This window comes from Sparus aurata, chromosome 18, assembly GCF_900880675.1.
Source record: "Sparus aurata chromosome 18, fSpaAur1.1, whole genome shotgun sequence".
Taxonomy (NCBI): domain Eukaryota; kingdom Metazoa; phylum Chordata; class Actinopteri; order Spariformes; family Sparidae; genus Sparus; species Sparus aurata.
In genome coordinates this window covers 21,516,965-21,538,134 of record NC_044204.1, presented here as the reverse complement: position 1 = coordinate 21,538,134, position 21,170 = coordinate 21,516,965, and the positions used below count along the sequence as shown (strand labels likewise).

The following is a 21,170-nucleotide window of genomic DNA, read 5'->3' as shown; positions in this document are numbered from 1 at the left end:
GGGAGCACCCTGGCCTTCGCCCATAGAGCCACTGGATTTGGCCCCAGTATCCCCGCTCCACCTTGAAAAAGGTGGTATAAAAGCGGTAACATCACCCGCGACCCGCATGGATAAAGCGGAAGAAAACGAACGAACGAACGAACGAACTTGAAAATTTGTCCGCAAACGGTAGCATATTTAAACATCCAGCAGAAATGGAGCGACATGAGAATACATTTTGGAGTCATGTTACCGGCTATCTGGTGAAAGTCAGTCCAATTTTCGCTCATTTCATGCTAACCGCTCAATATTTTCACCAGACAGTCTCCAATTTGGTCTGTCGGCCACTGGCTGCTCAGTGAATAAGAACTTCTTGCAGTCCACAACTACCTGCTGCATCTTAAATCAACTCTGAGAGCAGTGAAACAAACCAAAAGTTGGACCAAAACAAGGCGCTACAATTTGCTAAAATGCTATGCAGAACTGAGGGGGACATCAGAGTGACAACTATCTGTGGGCAGTGATAGAATGTAACGGAGTACTTTTACTCAAGTACAACTCTGAGGTATTTGTTCTTTGCTTGAGAAATTCCATATCTGCTACTTAATACTTCTACTCCACAACAATCTGGGAGGCTAATATTGCACTTTTTACTCCACTGCATTTATTTGATTCGTGAGTTACTTTGCATGCTGCATCAGAACAAAAGTAGCGCATTTTTACATTAATTAATATTGACCAAAAAAAGAATCACTCATTCTGATAATCATAAAAATGCTAATTGGATCTGACAATCAGAAAGGCCAATAATCAATCAACTAAGAGTATACAGTCCAAACATACATGTAAATATGTGTATTACTTACTTTTACTTTTGATACTTGAGGAAATGTCAGTTAGATACTGAGGTACTATGCATGTGGATGACTTTCACTTTTACAAAGTCATATTTTTGAACTGTACATTTACTCAAGTTAGACTGTTGTTATTGCAGAACTGTCTGTGGGTTCATGAGCGAATGAACCACACATGAATGGTCATCTCAACCATGCTAGCAGAAAAACATTGATTAAAGCAGCTTTACAGAATACAGTTATACAATACGGAGACCTTGCAACAAACTGCTTTTTTCCCAAAGAATAGTCCCAAAAAACTCTTGATTGTGTTGCGTGGCTTATCCGGTCCAAGGACATGACGAGGAGTTCTTTTATTTTACTGAAAAGAGACGTCGCAATTTATTTATTCATTTTTTTTAAATGTCAGATTTCACAGCTGTGAGCACCACAAATAAGACTCTAATTCCTTCCACTGTACTGACGAGACCACAGAAAGAGACACATTTATGAAAAAACCTTGGAGAATAATATCAGAACTTTCTGAATGGTTTAATGCCAAAATAGGTCAGCTAAACTACATTTTTAAGCAATTTGGGTGAATCAAACATTTCCGGGAGACATTCCAACAGGAACGGCTCAGATCTATTTAAATATCTCAAAAATATTTTTTCTTATCAAAAATGCCGTCAACCCTACTATATCACGATATTTGTTCATAATATGCCAGAAAACAATGCACCACTGATATTATTGCTCCCGAAACAAGTCTGACTATTGACTGTTTAGTCTGCTCTGAGCGCAAGCACAGACGTTATTGGATGTTTCTGTGTGTGCAAGACGTCTTCAGGTAGAAACCAGCTGCTCGTGGCTGCGGCTCAGTTGAAGACGGTGGCTGATTGCGAGGTTGGTGCCGTATAAGGCAAGATGAGCGAAAACAAGATGACTCACATAGATCAGTCTCTGAGCAATTTCCCTCATATAACCCCTTCTCTCTCTCTTCTGCTTCTGGCAGGATCGGTGATGAGCTGACCAGACCGTGCGTCTCGCTCTGCTGCATCTCCAATCATTAAATACCAGGGAAACTTGTAATGATATACTTCATAAAAATGTCGAAGTCCATGTGCATGAAGTAAAAAAAGAAATGCAACAATGATGTTGGATCACTGGTCAGGTTGGATCACTACACTTTTCAGTAATGCAGGAGACAATCTGTGCCACGCCAAGACTCTTAATGAAATTTGTCAGTTTTAGTCGCTGAATCAATAACTCCAGTTTTCTCCCCGCAAATAACATAGTATAATAGGATGCAATGTGAGTACATCAAGGCAATCTTCTCACAATCTCCCATTGCTGCAGCACTACTTTGCATGAATTACAGTAAAATCTGGAGTTATGCACGCAGATAGGCCCCCAAGCTGCCTGTTTTTCTCAAAGGTTTCAACGAGAGAAGACGGAGAGAGGGAGGATGAGGATGAGGAGGAGGGGAGAGAGAGAGAGAGAGAGAGGAAGGGGGAGGCGGAGAGGAAGTCCTGGGGGGAGACTTGCACTTGCTGCAAGAATATTTCTTTTTTAAATCATTCAAGATGGAAATAATAAAAAAGTCATAAAAAAAGGGAGGAAAAGAACTTTGATCAAGAGAGGAAGAAAGTTTTGTGAAACTTCATATTCTTCATTTTTGACAGTTTTAATTTGGCACATGGCACAATCAGCATGTATGCATCTGGTATACATAAATAAATATTAAATATTTTATACATAAATATACATATAGAGCTCTTACAAAGACACCTAGAGCGGTCTTGGCTTAGGATGTTTCGAATGACGACAACAATACATACTGATTATTCGCGTTGGTGCTTTGTAGTCTGAACAGTGTTTTCATTGCTTTGTAAGTGGGAGCGATATCTCCATAGAAGCCCTATACATATATGTATGTATGCCCATATTTATATATATATTCGAAGAAATACAAGTGTGCACTGACGTAGGTTTATTCAGTGCAAACAGGCCACTGTCTGCTTTTGAAGAGGAACTCTTACAAAGTCAATGGAATCATGTCAGTTAGTTCAGTTGAATCTTTAGCTATTTTTTTTTTCTCTTACACGTAAAATAATAGATTTATTTTTGTAATCTTTAAGCAAAATTAGACATATATAACTTTTGAAAATAACAAAAGTGCTATTTCGCAAAGACAGACACCCAGAGACGCAGCAGAAACACTACTGGTGGTGAACCAAAATCAACAACATGAGAAAGTACTCAGCCCCCCCCCCCCCGCCCGAAAACCACATTGTAAGACCTACAAACAAAAAAACAGGTGCACGGACACACACACACACACACACACACACACACACACACACACACACACTCTCCCACACGCTCTCACTCGCGCTCACACACTCATTCGCTCACCACTCTTTGCTTTTGCAAGTTCCGACAATGTGTCTCTTCCTTCGCCTCAGCCTCATAACCGCGCTTTTGCACGCTAGGAACGAGAAGTCATTTTCACATGCACACAAACACACCGGTGCTCTAAGCAGCATGTGTACGTGCACACTTTGTGGAGATAATATCAGATAGCTTAACAGATAAATTGGCTGTAAAAGATGCACTTTTTTTCTTAACAAAACAATCACAGTAACATAGTATTTTATCTCCGCCTTCTCATCTCCCGGCAAGAGCTGTCCCAGACAAATTATTTCTATACGAGATAAAAAAAAAAAAAAAAAGATAATACCATTTTTGTGTCTGCTGTTGTGTTGGTACGCAACAGAAAGAAATAAAAATGAGCGGCCCAAACCGGGTTTAAAATCTCTACGTCTGCATATCCTCTAGGTTCCCATCCTGGATTCAGTCTCTCATCTTTGAGTCTCATCGGCTTGTAGCGCACTCCACTTGGAATAGTCTCAGGGAATGGAAATAATGACAAAATAAGAACAAGCTTTGTAAGGCATTGAAACGTAAAACAAAAACAAAGAAGCAATTAAAAACATTTTGCGAATATTGACGTAGAGGCCATTGTTCGAGATGCGTCTCCCGCAGGAAGGAGGGATGGGAAATAAAAAGCACTTCTCTTTGTTTTTGTTATGAATTCAAGAAAAAAAGTGTTGATATCTCCTCAGTCTGCTTAAAAAGGCTTTTAAAATGATTATTTTAGAAAAGAACACTGCAGAAAGACCCCCTCCCCCCGACCAGGAGTAGGGAAGCAGTTTGATTTTGGCAGCTCTGCACAACTTGACATCCATAGAGAGCTCTCAGCAACTCTCCTCGTAGTAAAAGTCTAGTTAAATCTCTTCACGTTTTAATCCCACTCATGCCCTTCCCCTCCCCTCCCCCTCGCAGCCCTCCCCCTCCCTGTGATATTTATAAAACACAATCCTCTCCGCCATTCGTTCATCCTCCTGCTCCTCCTCCTCCACCACTGCCGCCACCGCCTCCTCCTCCTCCGCCTGCGCTGGCTGCCCCTGGCCTCCTTAAAGCTATACGCGGGTGGTTGAGTGGGAGTGCGGCAGGCCGGTGGAGTTGAAGCCGGTTGTGAAAGTGTTGTAGGGGTGCAGGTTGGGCATGCCCACCAGGGAATTGGGGATCATGGTGATGGTGTTGGGGGTCATGAGGGGAATGTCGTCCGGAGAGCGCCGCAGAGTGAGCGTGTAGTCGGGCAGCGAGGCCAGGCGCAGGGCCCCCTCGTTGCTGTTCCCCGCCTCGCACTCATGGTGCGTCTGGTTCATCTGCAGCGACATGATCTCCTCCTCGGGCGCGTGGTGGCCAATGTCGTTGGAGGTGGTTTGGCGCTGTGGGCTGGGCTGCCCGTGGCCGGAGTCCTGCCGCCGCTTGTCCTTGCGGTAGTAGAGGGCTGCGAAAGCCAGCACATTGAGGAACAGCAGCGAGGCCCCCACAGCGATTGTGACGCTGAGCTCTGTTGAGTAATCCCGCGGGTTCTCCACCACCAGCGGTCCCGTCTCCTCGTCATCGCTCCAAGAGTCTTTGTCCTCGCTGTTGTACGCCGGGGACATGGGAGGCCGCTTGGTGTTGAATGGCCAGTTGGTTTTCCCGTTGGGCCTCTTGGTGGACAAGGTGTTCTGGGTGGTCTCTGGCGGGGGCACTTTGGTGGTGGTGGAGGTGTAGTGGAACATGTCGTGGAGGTTATACAGGTGGGGCACTAGGTGTTTCCAGAAGGCCACTTTGGTGGCGCGGTAGTGGTCGCGCACGCGTGGCTTCAGGCCGATGTGCAGGTACAGCTGGTCCTGGGGGTTGTACTTGGACCAGGCGACCTCCTCAAAGCGGTTGGCCTTGGTGTGGATGAACTTGGTGTCCTGGGGAACCGGTTTGTTGGGATCGCTGCAGACAGAGTGGAGACAGAGTGTTAAAAGAGATTCTAACACGGCATTTAATTATTCATGCGCTGACATTCATGTGGGGATAGGAAGCACAAAAAGACTAAAAAGAAAAACACAACAGTAGCAGTCGCAGCTCATATTTTGGCGTGAGAAGGGTTCGGATGCTGCAGGAGAATTCATTAATCTTATCCACAACAGCACGAGCACAGACCGACACACTGCAGTTAATAATTGATCTAGGTGTGTGTGGTGTGGCCTGTATCTGGTTCTCTGTAGCGGCATCGGCTGAAAGTGATTTCTCCTGTCAGTGTATTCTCCTCGTCCACCTACATTTTTATTTGCACAGCGAGATCTCCATGCAGCTCGCCCCATCTGTCTCCCCTCCCAGCCACCTCTCTGTGGGCATGATATGCCTGTCTGTCTCACCATCCCATCTCCTATCACCCCAGATGTTGTTCTTAATTCAGTTCTGATGCAGCCCACCCACAAAAAAACCAGGGCAGAGGCTTTTAAAGTAAACACATATGAATAAGTCAGCAGGCTTTAGGGCTCGCGTCAGGAGGCATCTTGTTGTTGATAATCCAATGCTGGTGGAGCCCCTCCGCTAATTGCTCTGGGAAGGCAGCACAGTGTGCATTGGCATCCAGCGTACTGATGCAAAGTGGACCATATTAATCAAGACACTAAGAGGAAACTGCAGCGCCACACGCATGTGTGCGTGTGTGTGTGTGTGTGTGTGTGAAAGTGCCTGGATATAAGGATGTTTGTGTGTGAGACTGAAAAGCGAGAAACAAAAGGCGTGTGTGTGAGACGGAGAGAAGGAGGGATATAAATTTAGATTCTGGATGCAGTTCCTCGTTTGATCTACAGAGTTCACTGTTCCACCTCTCAGTTTTCAACACGTTGCCTCAACACCGGATGGCCAACCATTTCAATTACAGTGAAGGTATTGATTTATTGAATGAATTAACATATAGCAATCTCCCACAGTCACACTCCTTGTTGCCGTACAATGTCAGGGGTGGGAGTTCTGCGGGCTCACGCTATTGCTCTCGGTCCTGATGAAATGACTTTCCGTGAAAGAACCTGGGGAACGGCGCCGCAGCCTCGAAAACGCAATAATTGATGTCGGTGTAGAAGAGTTAAAAACCGTGTTGTATCAAGGCGGCGACAACGCTGCGCGACATTTTCTCTAAATGTCACCAAATATCCCTTTGTGGTGTCCGATTGTGATGCCAGTGGTGGAGACAAAGTTCACATTTAGGGATGTGGCGCGCTACAGTGTTTTTCTGGCACCCGCTGAAAAAAAAAAAAAACTCCAAACACATGCCAAGAGAATTAAAAGCCGTGCCAGAAGAATTCACCCTCCATCCTCTCTACTGTTCGTTGCTCTGCTGTCAATTTTTCTTTTTCAGGTCAGTGCTTCTGGGAGAGGTGAGAGAGAGAGACAGAGAGAGAGAGAGAGAGAGAGAGAGAGAGAGAGAGAGAGAGAGAGAGAGAGAGAGAGGGTGAAGCAAATTGAGATGGCTGGAGCTGAATCCCTGGACTTGGGCCGGTGTCAGCAGAGCAGCCCGTAAATAACCTCTTTTATTAGGCCCGTAATGATCCCCAATGAATATTGACAGCCAGACTATGATGACTTTGTAGCTGAATATCAGTAATTAAGTTTCAAAGGAGTGGGTGGTGGAGGTAAGGTCATATTGATCTTCCCCCGTGCACAACATGCCAGAGAACAGGACGTCGATGGAGCAGCCAGAGATGTGGATGTCTGCAGCCTGCGTGCTGCATGAATCCTCCGGGCAAGCCTCGTGCGTGCAGGCACATTTCCCCCTCCCTCCTTCCCTCTCACACACGTATACAAGTACATACACGCACATGACAACAATGGCGGAGCTCGGAGCAATCTCAGTCTAATGGGAATTCCCAGCATTTCCATAACACCGCTCTCTCCAGGAGGGTCAATTTGTCGAGTCGTGATGGCGAAAAATATTGAAAAAGGTAACTTGGGATAAAACTCACAACACAATCGGCGTTGAGCGAGGGAGCGAGAGGGAGCGGTGGTGTCGAGTGGTTAGAAAAAAGCTCTTTGGTGTCTGGCTCGCTGGCTGGTTCAGTGCAAGTGAAGATGAATAATTTAAGGAACACAAAGAAATCAATGTGGCATCTTTAGTTAATTTGATTTGCCGCATTAGAGAACAACCGGCTGCCTTATCTAATTACACACACATATGCTCGGGTAATTGTTGCAAAGTCAATAGTAAACAGGCTACATTCCTTTGAACAATCTCTACCTCTGCTGCTCAACTTTAGGCTGCACGCTGGCTTTGAAGTGCCGCTCTGAGCTGTGGAGTCAGATGGAGCGATCTGAGCTCGGCGTGTTCGTGCTGCTCCATGCAGTGAGGGCTACTAGGTTAGCCTGTTTCTATTTGTACCCGGCTGCATGGGCGCCGTGTGATGCAATGGAGTCAGATCCACTTTATAATGTTTTCCTGAGCGCTCTGCTATTGTGTTTTCCATCTGAACATTGTAGAGTAGCGCTGTAATCGTTGCTGAAGTTTTCTGCAGGTGGTTCACCTGATACCACCTGTACAATATGATCCAACACAATGGTAGGATAAAGAACACAGAGGGAAGCTGATGACATACGCTTTTTTGTCGAAACAAACTATAGATATCGCATGGATGTCATTTTGTGTAGGGACAGACTGATTATTGGTTCAGACATTCAGCATCTTTGTGATTGTCTGTCGTCTTTTTTGTTGGATTACAGGTAAAATAAATGCCCTCATCATCTTCCTCTGAGGCCAAATAATATTAGAGCATTATAAAGCACATTTTCCAACCTAATTACATAGTAACTTAAGTTATTAAATAAAAGTAGTGGGTAAAAAGTACAGTATTTGAATCCAAAATGTGGTGGAGAGGAGAATTAAGTAGCAGTAAAAAGTACAAGTACTTTAAATATTCAGTACTTGAACAAATTAAACTTAGCTAGACCTTGATCACTGGTTCCCACCGAGAAATGTGATTGGTTAACTGGACATTTAGAACTAAAATCAGCATTAAGCGCACTTTACTCATCGCTCAAAATGTAATTCAGAAAATCGGAAGGTAAATGTTACAGAAAAATTATGAAATTCAATAAAAACTATTTCTGAACTTGAACTTGACTGCTGCATTCACAGAAGCTCTCCAACATACTTTTATAAGTGATTCAACGAAGTGAAATGTTTTAAATGTTTTATTTAATCAACTTTCTAAACAATGAATATCATTTATGGTGCTGTTAGACTGCTGCACGGCCCTGTTAATGCAGGTGTGTGCCTCCCTTGAGTGCAGCAAGCGAGTGAAGGGCAAACAGTTGAGTGACTGCAGTGTAAGTGTTGCTTTCGAAAGGCTGAACTCCAGCAAATGGACTGAATCAGAATATTTTGTTAGCTATTTAAAAAAAAAACATGTTTTGGGATTTTTTGGGAAAATCATTAACATCTATTTTTTCTTCAATACGTTTCGACTATTGGACTCTGGAGCTGTTGAAAATGTTTGGATCACAGGGAAACTGTTCAGCTTTGATGATACTAAACTCTTCCGCATCCTCCATCAGCTGTGCCGGTGAGCAGGCTGCACAACACCACTACAGGAGCTGTTTAATACATATGTTCAATCAGTTGCAGGCGTAGTAGCTAAATGGTACATGGAATAATCGTTGTTTTTTAGCAGACACGTTAGATTATGATAATATAATCTGAATCGGCCCTGAAGAAAATTTATTACTCAATCTCAGTCTTCAATTTCGTCTTCTCCGTGTATGTGTATGAGGATAAAATAACATGAAAAGCATAATATATGATTCTGTTTAAAACAACTGCAAAGCTGAGGAACAAAATATTGTTGTGTTCATATAGAGCTTGAAGCTTGTTCTACCTTAATCTCCACCGTGTGTGAACAGAGACATTTTGTTTTGGCTCTGTGCTCTTATTAGTTTGTATGTGGAACAATGTAATGACTATGAAGTCAGCTGAGACCAGTCACAGCTGAATACTCTGAGATACAGACAGAATTAAATAGGCTGGAAAGAGAGACTTGATGATCAGATAGGAACAGTCGGCTGATCTCAATGGGGCTCAAGACTTTTAGAAGTCACTGCACGGTGAGGAATTAACACCAGAGATTAAAAACAATGGGAACCCTTTTTTTTTTAAGTCTAAAGTCAAACACTTAAGTAAGGCTTAATGAAGGTAGCCTCATGACGGTTTAATGCATAAACTAAAGCAGGATGTATCATGAATTCCTGATTCTCACCATGACGAATTAATCAAGTTATTATAACTTGGATAGATCATCAGTTAAGAAATATTAATTCGCATTTGCCTCATATTATTAATTGATAAGCGACCAGATTGCCTGGATACCTCTTACATAAAAGGTTATTTCAGTACGTGCTCAGACTCAACACCGATGCTATTTTTGACACAATTACAATCCAGGGGGATGAAACGTGACCCAAGTCCAAATCTGTGATTCAGTATGTGGAAGATAATTTGGATTTTAGTGCATCTTCCTCTACCGTGCTGCACTCCATGAATATACAGCATAGACAAAACCCCCTCAAGTTGTAATCGTGTCAAAAGCACAACAGGGTCACGCAAAATTTTTTGTGTCCGGGGCCACATTTAATGTCCTCATCGTTTTTAGTGTCTAGGGTGGCGTCTCACCTCCTAACAGCTGTTTGAACACACTGTTTCGAGCGATTTCACAATTTACAACAAATGTATTAAAGGAGACGACATTTTACTGGCGGTGAACATGCCAAATGTTACAGATACAGTAAACAGTAAAGGCTGCTTCTTTGTCGCCTGTGGAAAAAATACCCAGATTCCCTGAATAATTGCTCAATTTTCAGAGTTGGGATACATTTTATGACCTTGTGAAACGCTGTCCACAATGCATTCTTTCCTTTTTGAGCCTACAAATGTTTTACATGAAGGTATTTCTTTCCTTGTGTAAAAAACCTGGTATCTGTTTGTTCCAGTGATGTATGTGTGTATCTGAGTATAAAGCAGGGCAGCGATATCCGGTCACAGGTGGTCACTGGAGACAAGTTAATACCAGGTTTGAGCTGACGGGCTTACAGCTGTCCACCTGTAATCGGATCACAAGAACAGACGGCAATACCAGGTCTGAATACCCTCATAGATACACGAAGCGTTTACAAATGCACGGTCCTGAAATCAAGAATTTTAGAAGAAAAACCCCAAATTTTATTTAGACTCACAGTAACTTGATCATTTGCTGTTTTTAGCATCAGGCAATACATGTCACATCCTGCATTGAATGATATATATGATTTGGATTATAAAGTGTTACCAAACAACTACTTATTGAACGTTACCTTAACCTGTCCAAAAACCTTTGACAAGCTAAAATAAAGGAGGAGGAGGGAGGGGTGATCCAAAAAAGGCTGTATTTCTTTTGCCTGTTCATTTATTCTGCCTGAGTAGCCTCGAATTAAAGCTGACAGTCGAACCTCTTGGTCATCGTATCATTTTACATTCAAACATTATAACAGCGCGGTGATAAAAACGCCGAACACTGCGTCCTTGTCCAAACACTTTCCGAGCTCGCTGTATGTGTTCAGCTCTACAGCAAACGCCTCGTCGCGACTTGTATGAACATCCCCGGCGTAATGTGATGTTTGTGGCCCTGTTGGGCTCTCACAGCTCCCCTGCATTAGCTGATAGCCTGCCTCCTATCAGACCTCCCACTTAATCCGGATGGTCATTGGAGCTGTGGCTGGACTCCCAGGCAGGGCAGAGGGATTATTACACCCATAAAAGCAGGCGTTTTAATGGCCTTTCAGATTTCCTCTGATGTGTTCATATGGCTGTGCTGCTATAAACCATCGCCTTCATCTCCTCCTCAACCCGCCCCCTCTTTCCTCCTCCCCTCATGATGACCTGCCGACCCCCGCTAACCTTGCCCTGCCAGGCGTGTTTAAGTGCTCCCTTGTGTTTGTATCCGTGATTGACTGTGAGTTTGTGTGTGTGTGTGTGTGTGTGCGCGCGCTTCATCTCCTGTCCGTCAGCCCGTGTACCTGTGTGTCTCAGTGTGTGTTGGCGCATTATGGCGTGATGACCTATGGGGCCAAACATGTGCGCTACTTGAACAGAAGACATGTCACATCTCACAAAGCAGTACATGCTTTGTCGCGGTGATGACAAGCCTCTCCAGGCTGATGAAAGACAAAGTGTTAAACTGCTCCTCTATAAGATGCTGTGCCCACTGGATGACAGACACGACTCTACCTACACATGTGACAGAGCGGGGCTCGAGCGCATTACCTATTCCGAGCCCTATCTGCGAGCACTGATGTAAAAGGTAGATAAGGGGGCAGAATGAATATCATTTTCTTTCTTTTTTTCATTTCCCATGTACCTCCTTCCCCTTTTCATCCTGATGTAATTTGAAGCGCTTGAATGATCATAGACCTAGCCATCACCAAATCTGAAAAGACACGTTTAGGTGCCCTAAGGCAGAAGACAAGAATCTATTTTCACTACACTCAAGGTCTCTGGATCCAGAGCTGAGTAGAGCTGCTCGCTATAAAACAAGGAACACGCATTAATTCCGCGGCACTGATGCTCCTTTTGCTAAGCTGCTAAAATATGCAAAGTTGAAGCCTTGTTGTTTTTTTTTTTCTTTCCTCCAGTTATTGTTGTTACTGTTGTGTAACACATTCATCCCCTGCAGTTGTTTATCCCCGTACCAGGTGACACAAAGTGAGCAGCTAATTGTCACTTTTAACTCCAACATATGGTTCCCGACACCTTTCCCTTTTTGTTCCGTGTAAATCTTTTATAAACGCACTCAATCTAATTTTGTTTGCCGACTTTGTCTTAAGGTTGGTGGGAGGGGGCAAAGTCCACACTGAGCAGGGCAAATTATCAGGCTGTGCTCTTTTTACCCTTCATGTGGTCTCATGCTGGGGCACGGGGCTGAGTGATGCGTGGTTCATATCTAATGGCAGCCTTCGGTTCAGCGGGCTAAGTGATGCAGGGCAAGGCGCTGTGACTTTGGGGCGTGCAGGAGTGTTGGAGGACACAGCTCTCGGACCACTCCTTATTATGGACGCTATTGATTTGTTTGATTAGATGAGTGGCAGGAAACAAAGCACCCCCCCGAACACATTCCCCACGCTCTCCCTCTTTTTTAACCGATTAGTAGCTTTCTCCCACCTCTGGACTGTTTTCAGTGTTTATCTCCCGTTTTAATCCGACAACCACTCACTCACGGACGTACACATGCAGATCCACTTCCTCCTTCCCCTCCTCCTCCTCCTCCTCCCCCGCCATCCTCCTCTCATTACATTCAGCGCACAGCATGGACACCGATCAATTGCATCCAAGCCCCTTAACAAGCCACGCGACTTCCTTACCTTCTCTAATGCAAATCAGGATATTGGCTACAAATCTCCTATCAAGTGAGTGCCTATTTAATGGAGTAGGTAGGTTGCTGTCCAGGCCCACAGTGGACAGCGTCCACAGACTCCTGGTGCAGGTTGAGTCGGCCCTTACAAAGGAAACTGAGGGGGAATAATCCGGAGAAAGGACAAGGAGGGGGGTAAGGGATGAGTGATGTAACTACGAGACAGCTGGGGTAGAAAAAAAAGGCTGAAGCGGTGCGTGAATGAGGTCAGACGGGAGAAACAGTTGATGTATATGTGCTATTAAACCTACAGAGGGGGGAGCTGTTCGATTGACAAGTGGGAAGAAGACAAAAAAAAAAACAGGCCGGGTTGTAAATCAAAGTGCTGGCTGTTAGATCACACCGTAGACACACTGTAGTTCTTCTATCTACATTTGTTTGGTCGGCAGCCGTTGTCACTAAAGATAAAGCAATCAATACTGCATATTTTAGCTCATGTTGCGAATGTAAAACATGAGTAGAAGTTCCTTTTTTTGGATAGAATAATGAGGGGGGGGGGAACGATGACAGAGGAGCAGCAGCGGAGGAGAATGACAGCGCTCTGCTCTTTAACTACCTTGCAAGACCCTGCGCAGCATGCGGCGCAGCTCACACGCGGAAATGAGCACCAGCCAGCAGGAAAACAAAACAAGAGCTGGGAAGATTGGACCAACGTATTTATAGCCTCTAATGATATATAATGATTGATCTTCGCTGGGCTTTTCATCATTCTGTCTTTTCTGAAGTGTCTTTTTCGGCCAGGATTTTTTTTGTATTTTGTTTGCTTGCATTTGAGGTCGGTGCGGGAGTATGTGGCAAGAAAGTTTTGGACGAACTGTTCAGAAGAAACTGTGTTATGTGAAAATGTTTCAATCGTCAACGGTTGGTAAATGGTCTTTCTATTTTATAGCGCTTTTCCAGTCTACCACTGACCGCTCAAAGCGCTTCACAATACTTGCCACATTCACCCATTAACACACTGACTGCAGGAGCAATTTGGGGTTCTGTATCTTGCTCAAGGACACTTCCACACACAGCTGGGGGGAGCCAGGATTCGAACCAGCGACCTTCAGATTACTGGACGAGCCGCTTTACCTCCTGAGCCACAGCCGTTAAAACGAACATTGCAGCCAGAAAAATTAACCCTGAGTGTAGTAAATCCCTGGCTTCTAAAACTCTGAGGAAAGAACAGCCTCATAGTATAAAACACACACAAACACACACACACACACACACTAAGAAGATTTGACAGCGTGCACTCTCTGTATGCTTTTATGCTTCACCGACTCTGATGGAGGAAACAAAAAAAAAAAAAGCGCATGGGCCCAGGATTTGCCCTGTAAAGATGACACATGAAAGCCGGGGACAGGAAGGGCTTTGGGGTGAGCGCTGCTATGATACACGCTGTTGACATGCAGCCCAAGTGTCTCAACATCGTGTCCCACGTGTTTCTATAGCCGATTTGGAGAGGGGGCATGAAGTGCAATCTGGGTCAGTTCATTACCAACATCTGGGAGGGGAGCGAGAGCTGCTTTACAGATATAGGAAAGACGGCTGTTGGACGGCCCACCAAGGCAAAGGGAATTCAACTGCGCCTTAATTAAAAGGATGCCCTCTTGAGCCAGATTGGGTTGGGTGGTGTTGAAGGAGAGATCTATATCCCCTAGTGAAGTCTAAATGAGGAGGATGAACTTAAGAATCTGTGGGAAATATCTCACATCCTCACCCCCCTCCCCCCCTCAGAGGAGTTGATGGTAGAATCCTTTACTTGGGCTGCGGTACAATTACCCTTTGGAGCATTTTTTATCATCCTAGCATCTAATCCCGGGATTTATACCATCTGAGTGCCTAATTTCGGTCTGCATGTAATCCTCCAGACTGGAGTTACACCAAGGCGACACAGCATAGGGCGGGTACTGGCCGTAATGTGGCGAGCCCAGATCTGCAATGTGTTAGGATTCTGTGTCAAACACAAACAAAACACTGACGATTTGTTAATCCTTTATTAAAGTATATTCCGGTGAGATTAGATATTTTATGTTTTACATCGTCAACTTAATTGGTTCTTTCTATTATCATTAATATTCTTTATATAAATTTGATGCCAAAACCTGTCTGGAATATTCCACAAGTGATAATATTATGATTGGGTATGAAAGGGGCATTCTTGAAAGACTCAGTTGCTCACAAGCAAGCAAGCATAACCTCTGAAAAGGATATTACTACACGGGCACTTTTGTAAAAACGTTGTCACTTACTTTGCAGATTATTGTGTTTTTATGTTTTACACCGTGTCCAAACCTTTTTGTAAACAAAGTTGTAGAACAGCCTAGCCTCTCACTGCTCTCCTACCAGTCTCAATCAATCAGTGACGCGGAAACCTACAAAACTGACACAGGGTCAGCAGTAAAGTGCAATTTGTTGTTCTCAACTTCTGCTGCTCGCCAGGGTGAAGGCCAGGTTACGGTTACGGCAGGCTCACTGCCCATGGCAGTGTGTTGAATCCAAGCGGTCGTAGGTAAAATGGGCAGGCTGTCGTCATCTATCAGAATTAATTTCAGCGACATTAAAAAGATCCAAGTAAAGAGTGATTCAGTACATAAGCAGCGTGCATTTTTACCTCTAGGCCCCAAACTTTTCTCATTAAAATTGAACACATCCTCTGTCAATTTTTTTTCTTGAAAGGACAAGTTAGAAAATCCATCTGTATCTACAAATTGCAGCTTTGTATGTGTTGACACAAGATGGCTGCCAGGCAGAGGAGACAGCTGTTTAGTCCAAGCATCACTGATGGACCTCGGTGCTTTCCTTGAGGAGCCAAAGCAGCAGTCCATCTGCACTCGTCTGCCATTAGCAGTTCAAGGCTGTAGCAGAGCCAGACGACTGGATGTAAATGCCACCTGATTAGACAGCAGATGATTTAGAGACAGATAAAAAAAACAGAACAAGATTTCAGACTGCTTCCAGTTCAGGATGGGATCAATACCTCTCTGGTAACGGGGATTTTCAAATTAAATTTCAGTTGTTAGAAATGATTACTAGTAGTCATACAAAACGGCCAGGCATAGAGATGGGCGGGGTGAAACTGAGCATTGTGGGGAGCGGGAGTCACCCAGGGCACGAGTGATCGACTCGGTCCACGCTGGGGGAATCGATACCGCTGAGGGCAAGAGTTTGATATGTCTGCCTGATAAGTCTCTGTGTCTTTTGGGCCTCAGAATAATAGAGCATAGATAGTATTTCCAGCCACACACACACACACACACACACACACACCAGTATACAGAAAGACGGGCGGCCATGCACACATACTCAACCCAAACACTCAGCCAAGCACAAAAAGCACAGCGCACACTCTGGGGGAACATTTAATCTTCCTCAGATTCAATATGTCTCAGGTTTTCAGACTGGGACGCAGGAAGTTCAGGCAAAAAACACCTCTGAAAAAATGTCTTTGTTGAAAAATGCCTTTTCTGTCCCATCCTATTCATTGCAGAGCTTCCTTTTATCCTGCAGCTTCTTTTCTGTAGCACTGAGGCCTTTTAACAGGACTCAGATAGGACTTCTCTCTGTGATTTTCTATTAATAAAAAAGTTTGTCAGTGTGTGATTGCTACTTTTAGTAATTGGTGAGTACTTATTGTTAAATACATTTGAAAGACACATGCGTAATATGTGTGGATCATGTCATGTTCCTTCTATTATTAGACCATAAGAAACAGATACTTGTCTGATCTATGCTGGGATTAGAGAGGGATACTGACAATTGGTGCTAATTGGTTCGGACTGGTTCGTGATTGGTTTGAATCATAATACCGTTAGGATCCTGCAGCACTCGGTACTCTCAATTGTTTGAACATCCTTCATTCATTCACTAACATTTTTAGTTTGCCTACTGTTAAATTACCTCGTTCCTGCCTTTAGCTGACTGCGAATAATGATGCGTTCCTTTGTGTTGAGCGTCAACCTCGTGGTTGTGTTTACACACATTTAACAGCTAATATCATGTGTATAACAGTCGTTGTGTGTAACAGGTGCGATATTAGCAATCCAATAGGATGAAATGCCCTATATTTACACTGTTTGACTTCCTGATACTCCAGCCAGTCATCTTCTTGTAACTTGAGTTAGCAACCTGCTTCAATGCCCAGAATAATGCAACAAGTTGACCTCAAGTCAAAGTAACACTCAATATTAGGCTGGGCTCAAAACAAGTACCAGCCCCAGGCCAAATGCTGGTAAAATATGAACATTGACTAGCAGCGGTGGTGTTTGAGGACGAAAAAGCAGGAGCGAAAAAAATAGGGCACCAGCAGGCATAAAGTATAAGTAAGTATCCAAACCTGCCATTGGTTAAAACCTAACAATACTACTAACAAGACACAGTCATTTTACTCACCCAGTCTTGGCAAAGTTGGTCCAGTAGGTCATGACCACAGCACTGAGCATGACATCATTCTTTGAGAAGTTACAGGGGAAAAGATCCGTCGGGCCAATCATAGGAATTCCAAATACGTAGGGCACCTCGTCCCCGTGGGCGGCGTCTGACCAGGCTGGCTTCATCAGGCTCTGGCAGTGGTGGTAGAAGGCGTAGAAGTAGGTAGGTGAGCCGTAACGAGCGTGAAGATCAGCTGTCACCACCGACGGCTCCACCCACTGGTGGTCGGTGAAGAGAGCCACCAGCGTCTTACGCCTGGTCTCTGGATTGTCTCTGTCTGCCCAGTCTGTGTACATGAACTTGATGGTCTCCCTCAGTGTGTCCTTGCCCTCAGGGTACCCGTACAGACTGTCCACAAAGTCTGATACGGAGAAGTCAAAGTCATTCCCAGACACGCCATCCTCTGAATCCACCACGTTCTCCACGAACCGCAACCCCTCGCCCTGGTTGACCCCCAGCATGATGTCGTAGTTGAGGAACTCACCCTGCTCCATCAGGATCTCGGGGTCGTCCGGGATGACATCGCCATCGATTACAGGTCCAAAGGCCACGTGGTACCTCGCTGGTTGTATGTCCTGCTCCACCAGCTCCCTGGAGCTCTTCTTCCTCAGACAGTCCACCATGTCTAGGGTGTCCAGGACGTTACAGCCCACCTTCTCCGCCAGGAGACGTGTATACTTGACCGGCTGGTAGTTCACCGCCCAGCTGGAGAGGGCTGACCCGCTCTGAATGATGGCTCTATGGAACAGACCTGCACAAGGACACAGGAGGAAGACATGATATTTAGTGTGTCACGATTACGGAGGATAATTCAGTTATGTGTTGTACTACATGAGAGTTTTTAATTTTGTTGCTGCCATGATCAAAAGGGGACTGTCAGCTGATAAGAATTACAATGGCCAGACAGAACAAGTCCTTGTTGCCACACGGAACAATAATGGAATCATGGCGGCGATAATGACTGTGCAGATGGCCTGGTCTCACAGACAGCTCGCAGACAGAGGAGGGAATCAGCGCTCTGTCTGTCATCTTCTCTTCTTCTATCCATCTCTATATTTTCTCTCGCTAATCATCTTTGTGTGTTTGTCACGGGCAGAAGGTGCCAATATGGCTAAAACTGGCAAAACCAGACTATACAATCCCTTTAACACACGCACTGCGACCCTGAACTTATCGAGGCAATCCCCGGAGGAGCTTTATATGAGAATGCAGATTTCTGAATCAGCTGAACCCCGACGTTATCCAGACTTTACCTGGCTACGTAGATACAGGTCATATAATATCCACATAATGATAGATATCACAATATAGCACATTTTCTGTAAAATTAGATGAACAAATTCGTAGGTGGTGAAGAAGATTAGTGTTGTTTTGAGCCTGTTGTGGGGACCGTTCTCTGGCACAACTTGCAAAATACAGTTTTCTGGTCCTTGTCGGGACCATTCCCAAACAATGTCCATGCAGAGGAAGTAGCCCCTCTTTTATGTACATCATGGATCCAGAGGGTCCAGAACTGATTCTCCGGAACTTGCTTCAGAAGTTCACATAAGAAAATAGCTTATCGTACCCAAAAATCCCTTTCCTTGTATGAAACAGAAAGAACCCAATGCACATGCCCCCCCTCCTGTTAATGTACTTATCAAGGTAGATTAAATTGGTTGAACCTCAAACACTGCAATTATAGACACAGATGTTTCCTTTTTTTTGCAGTCATTACACACACACACACACACACACACACACACACACACACACACACACACACACTCACAGTTAATCACACAGTACCTCTGCTTCAGTTAAAAGTCATCTATTTTACCTGAAAGATCACTAAATTCTACAGGAGTTGGTGGGTGGATTGCTATAAATAAAAATCCACTCCTACTCCCTACATTAGCAGAAGGAATGGAGCCGCACATATTCACCCGGCGATACAATGCAACATGGTGGTGCACAATAAAAGAGGGCCAAGCAGAACAGAACACCACGGTCTCCTGCTTGTAGCATCCAGAAATAGAGACAACAGACCATCTATTACGTGAATCTAAATAGGAGTTTGCCGTTCGTGTGTGGGTAAGCTTTAAAGGGGGTGGAGGGGGTTCAGAAACCCAGGCGAACAAATCTACAGTCCCATGGGGCGCTTTCACAAATCAAATTACATTTTTAGTTGCAGTGCAGAGGAAGGGAATATAAAATGACTTTTCACCACAAGGAACAGATCCCAAATAACAAACATCATTTCCTCAAAAATAATTGAATTGCGTCTCCTTTGAAAAATGTCTCCTGACAGACAGTAGAGTGAAGGTGACATGACATCCTCTCTGTCTTGGGTAGGCTACCGTCACATCACCGACGTTGCCTCGCAGTCTCCGTCTTGACAGCACCACTCATCCGTCCCCCTGATGCGGTTTTAGGAGTCACAATTGCTGTTTTTACGAATCTCAGGAAAAAAAAAAGAGCCGAAGCTCTCACAACTTGACCATGCTGCTTTATTGCTCGTGGCACTTCCGCTGCCGGAGTCAAGGAATACAACTGAACTTGTGATACTGAGAGCAAATGAAATGCTCTTGTTATGGCACGCATACACAAAAAATGTCATTAGACGATTTCACATTTAAGCCACAAAGACTAGCGGGGTAAATATACAGGCACGCAGACTCAAGTTTGTGATATTTCAGCATCAGTGTGGGTGGCTTTGTGTTTATGAGGTAAACAGCAGACTTAAGTGCCAGATATATCACTTTGGTAGTCTTAATCAGAGGCGGCGGGGGGCTTATTTCTTCTTGGCAAAGATGAAGTGTTTATTTACAGAGCTATTTACATTTATTTGTTCGCAAGTAGTAAGTAGAATTAATGTGTCTGGGTGAGTGAACTGTGAAATGTGTCTGTGGTAAGTGTGTGTACTGGTATAAGCCGCAGTTTGAACAAAGATTTGGGGTCTGTTAGCAGTAAAGATTTCAAATCATGTCTGAATTTATGTTTTTGATTTAACCTCAGTGGAGGAAAAAAAAAAAGACGTTTCTGCATCAGTTCTTCATGGCCCTGCCCTGTCGTTGCCCTTCAAGCTGTCCTGTGGCTGTGCGTCTCTGCAGGACGGAGGCCTGTGCCGTGTCCCAGGGAGCGGAAGCAGATGTCGAGGGTATCACCCACTTGAAAGCATTAGAGGGGCAGCCGCAAGATGAAAGATGGCCGCTTGGAAGCAGAGAGGGGGGGCTGGGGCTTAATCCTGCCATCCCCTCCTTTTCCCTTCCTCCTCCTCCTCCTCTTTCCCTCCCTTCCCCTCCCCTCACTCTTTTGTGGTATTGCCTCTCTTCACATCTCAACTCAGATTGCGCTGTGCAAACAGAGCCAGTCATGGTGCAGCGAGTCCGTCCTGAATCCCAAATGCCGCCAGCCACGCCACAGCCACTCTCTGAACGTCTTTGATCAGAAGTTGCTGAATGTAAAACGTTTGCCAGCGGAGCGGCTCCTTCGATTGCCAAGGAGATTTGACAGACATACGTATATCAAATCCTTTTGCCGTAATTGAGGAGAGCGGCTTGAATTCAACTAGGCTTGGTCTCCCTGTCTGTCTGCATAACTCGCAGATGGCCCACTGCTGAGGAGGCTGGAGCCAGGTCGACAACATTAGATTTATCTCCCGCTTTGGTTGATGAAAGGGAGGAAGAGTGACTGAGGCTTTACTATTGTTTGTCGAGAAACATATAAATCCAACGCACATGGGCTGTCACCGGACCGATAAATATGTATTAGAGCCGTGTGTGATGAGCCCCGCTGTGGTAGGAAGCTCACTGGGGAAGGTCAGAGAGAGAGAGGGGAGAGAGGAGCCCAGGCTCTATCACCCACTGAGGGAATCCACTAATTATCCACACTGGGAGGTGTACGTGTGTGTCTGCGTGCATGTGTGTGTGTGTGTGTGTGCACGTGTATTTGTGCTGACTTTGATTGATAAGACGCGGAGATGATGAATAGACCGACAGACGACAGGCTTCATCATGATGGGGGTTAACCATTTGTGGCATTTGTTTTGTCTTCAGTATCTACTCCGACGGCTAGTGCGCAGCAAACGATTACTCAACATCCCGGCGAATTAAACACAAAGGGCGTGATGCAA

At 44.7% G+C, this 21,170-nt stretch overlaps 1 protein-coding gene across 3 annotated transcripts in view; it reads right to left on the bottom strand.

The window, feature by feature from the left end:
* Positions 1-2,478: 2,478 nt before the first annotated feature.
* Positions 2,479-21,170, bottom strand: part of nlgn3a (neuroligin 3a) — a 130,943-nt gene continuing 112,251 nt past the window's right edge. For all 3 annotated transcript variants that reach the window (XM_030396429.1, XM_030396430.1, XM_030396431.1), the window contains 2 exons: positions 17,018-17,807; positions 2,479-5,156 (listed from right to left, as the gene is read on the bottom strand). In XM_030396429.1, the coding sequence (XP_030252289.1) occupies positions 4,298-5,156; positions 17,018-17,807 (1,649 nt within the window). In that variant the 3' untranslated portion in view covers positions 2,479-4,297. The remainder of the gene's footprint in view (positions 5,157-17,017; positions 17,808-21,170) is intronic.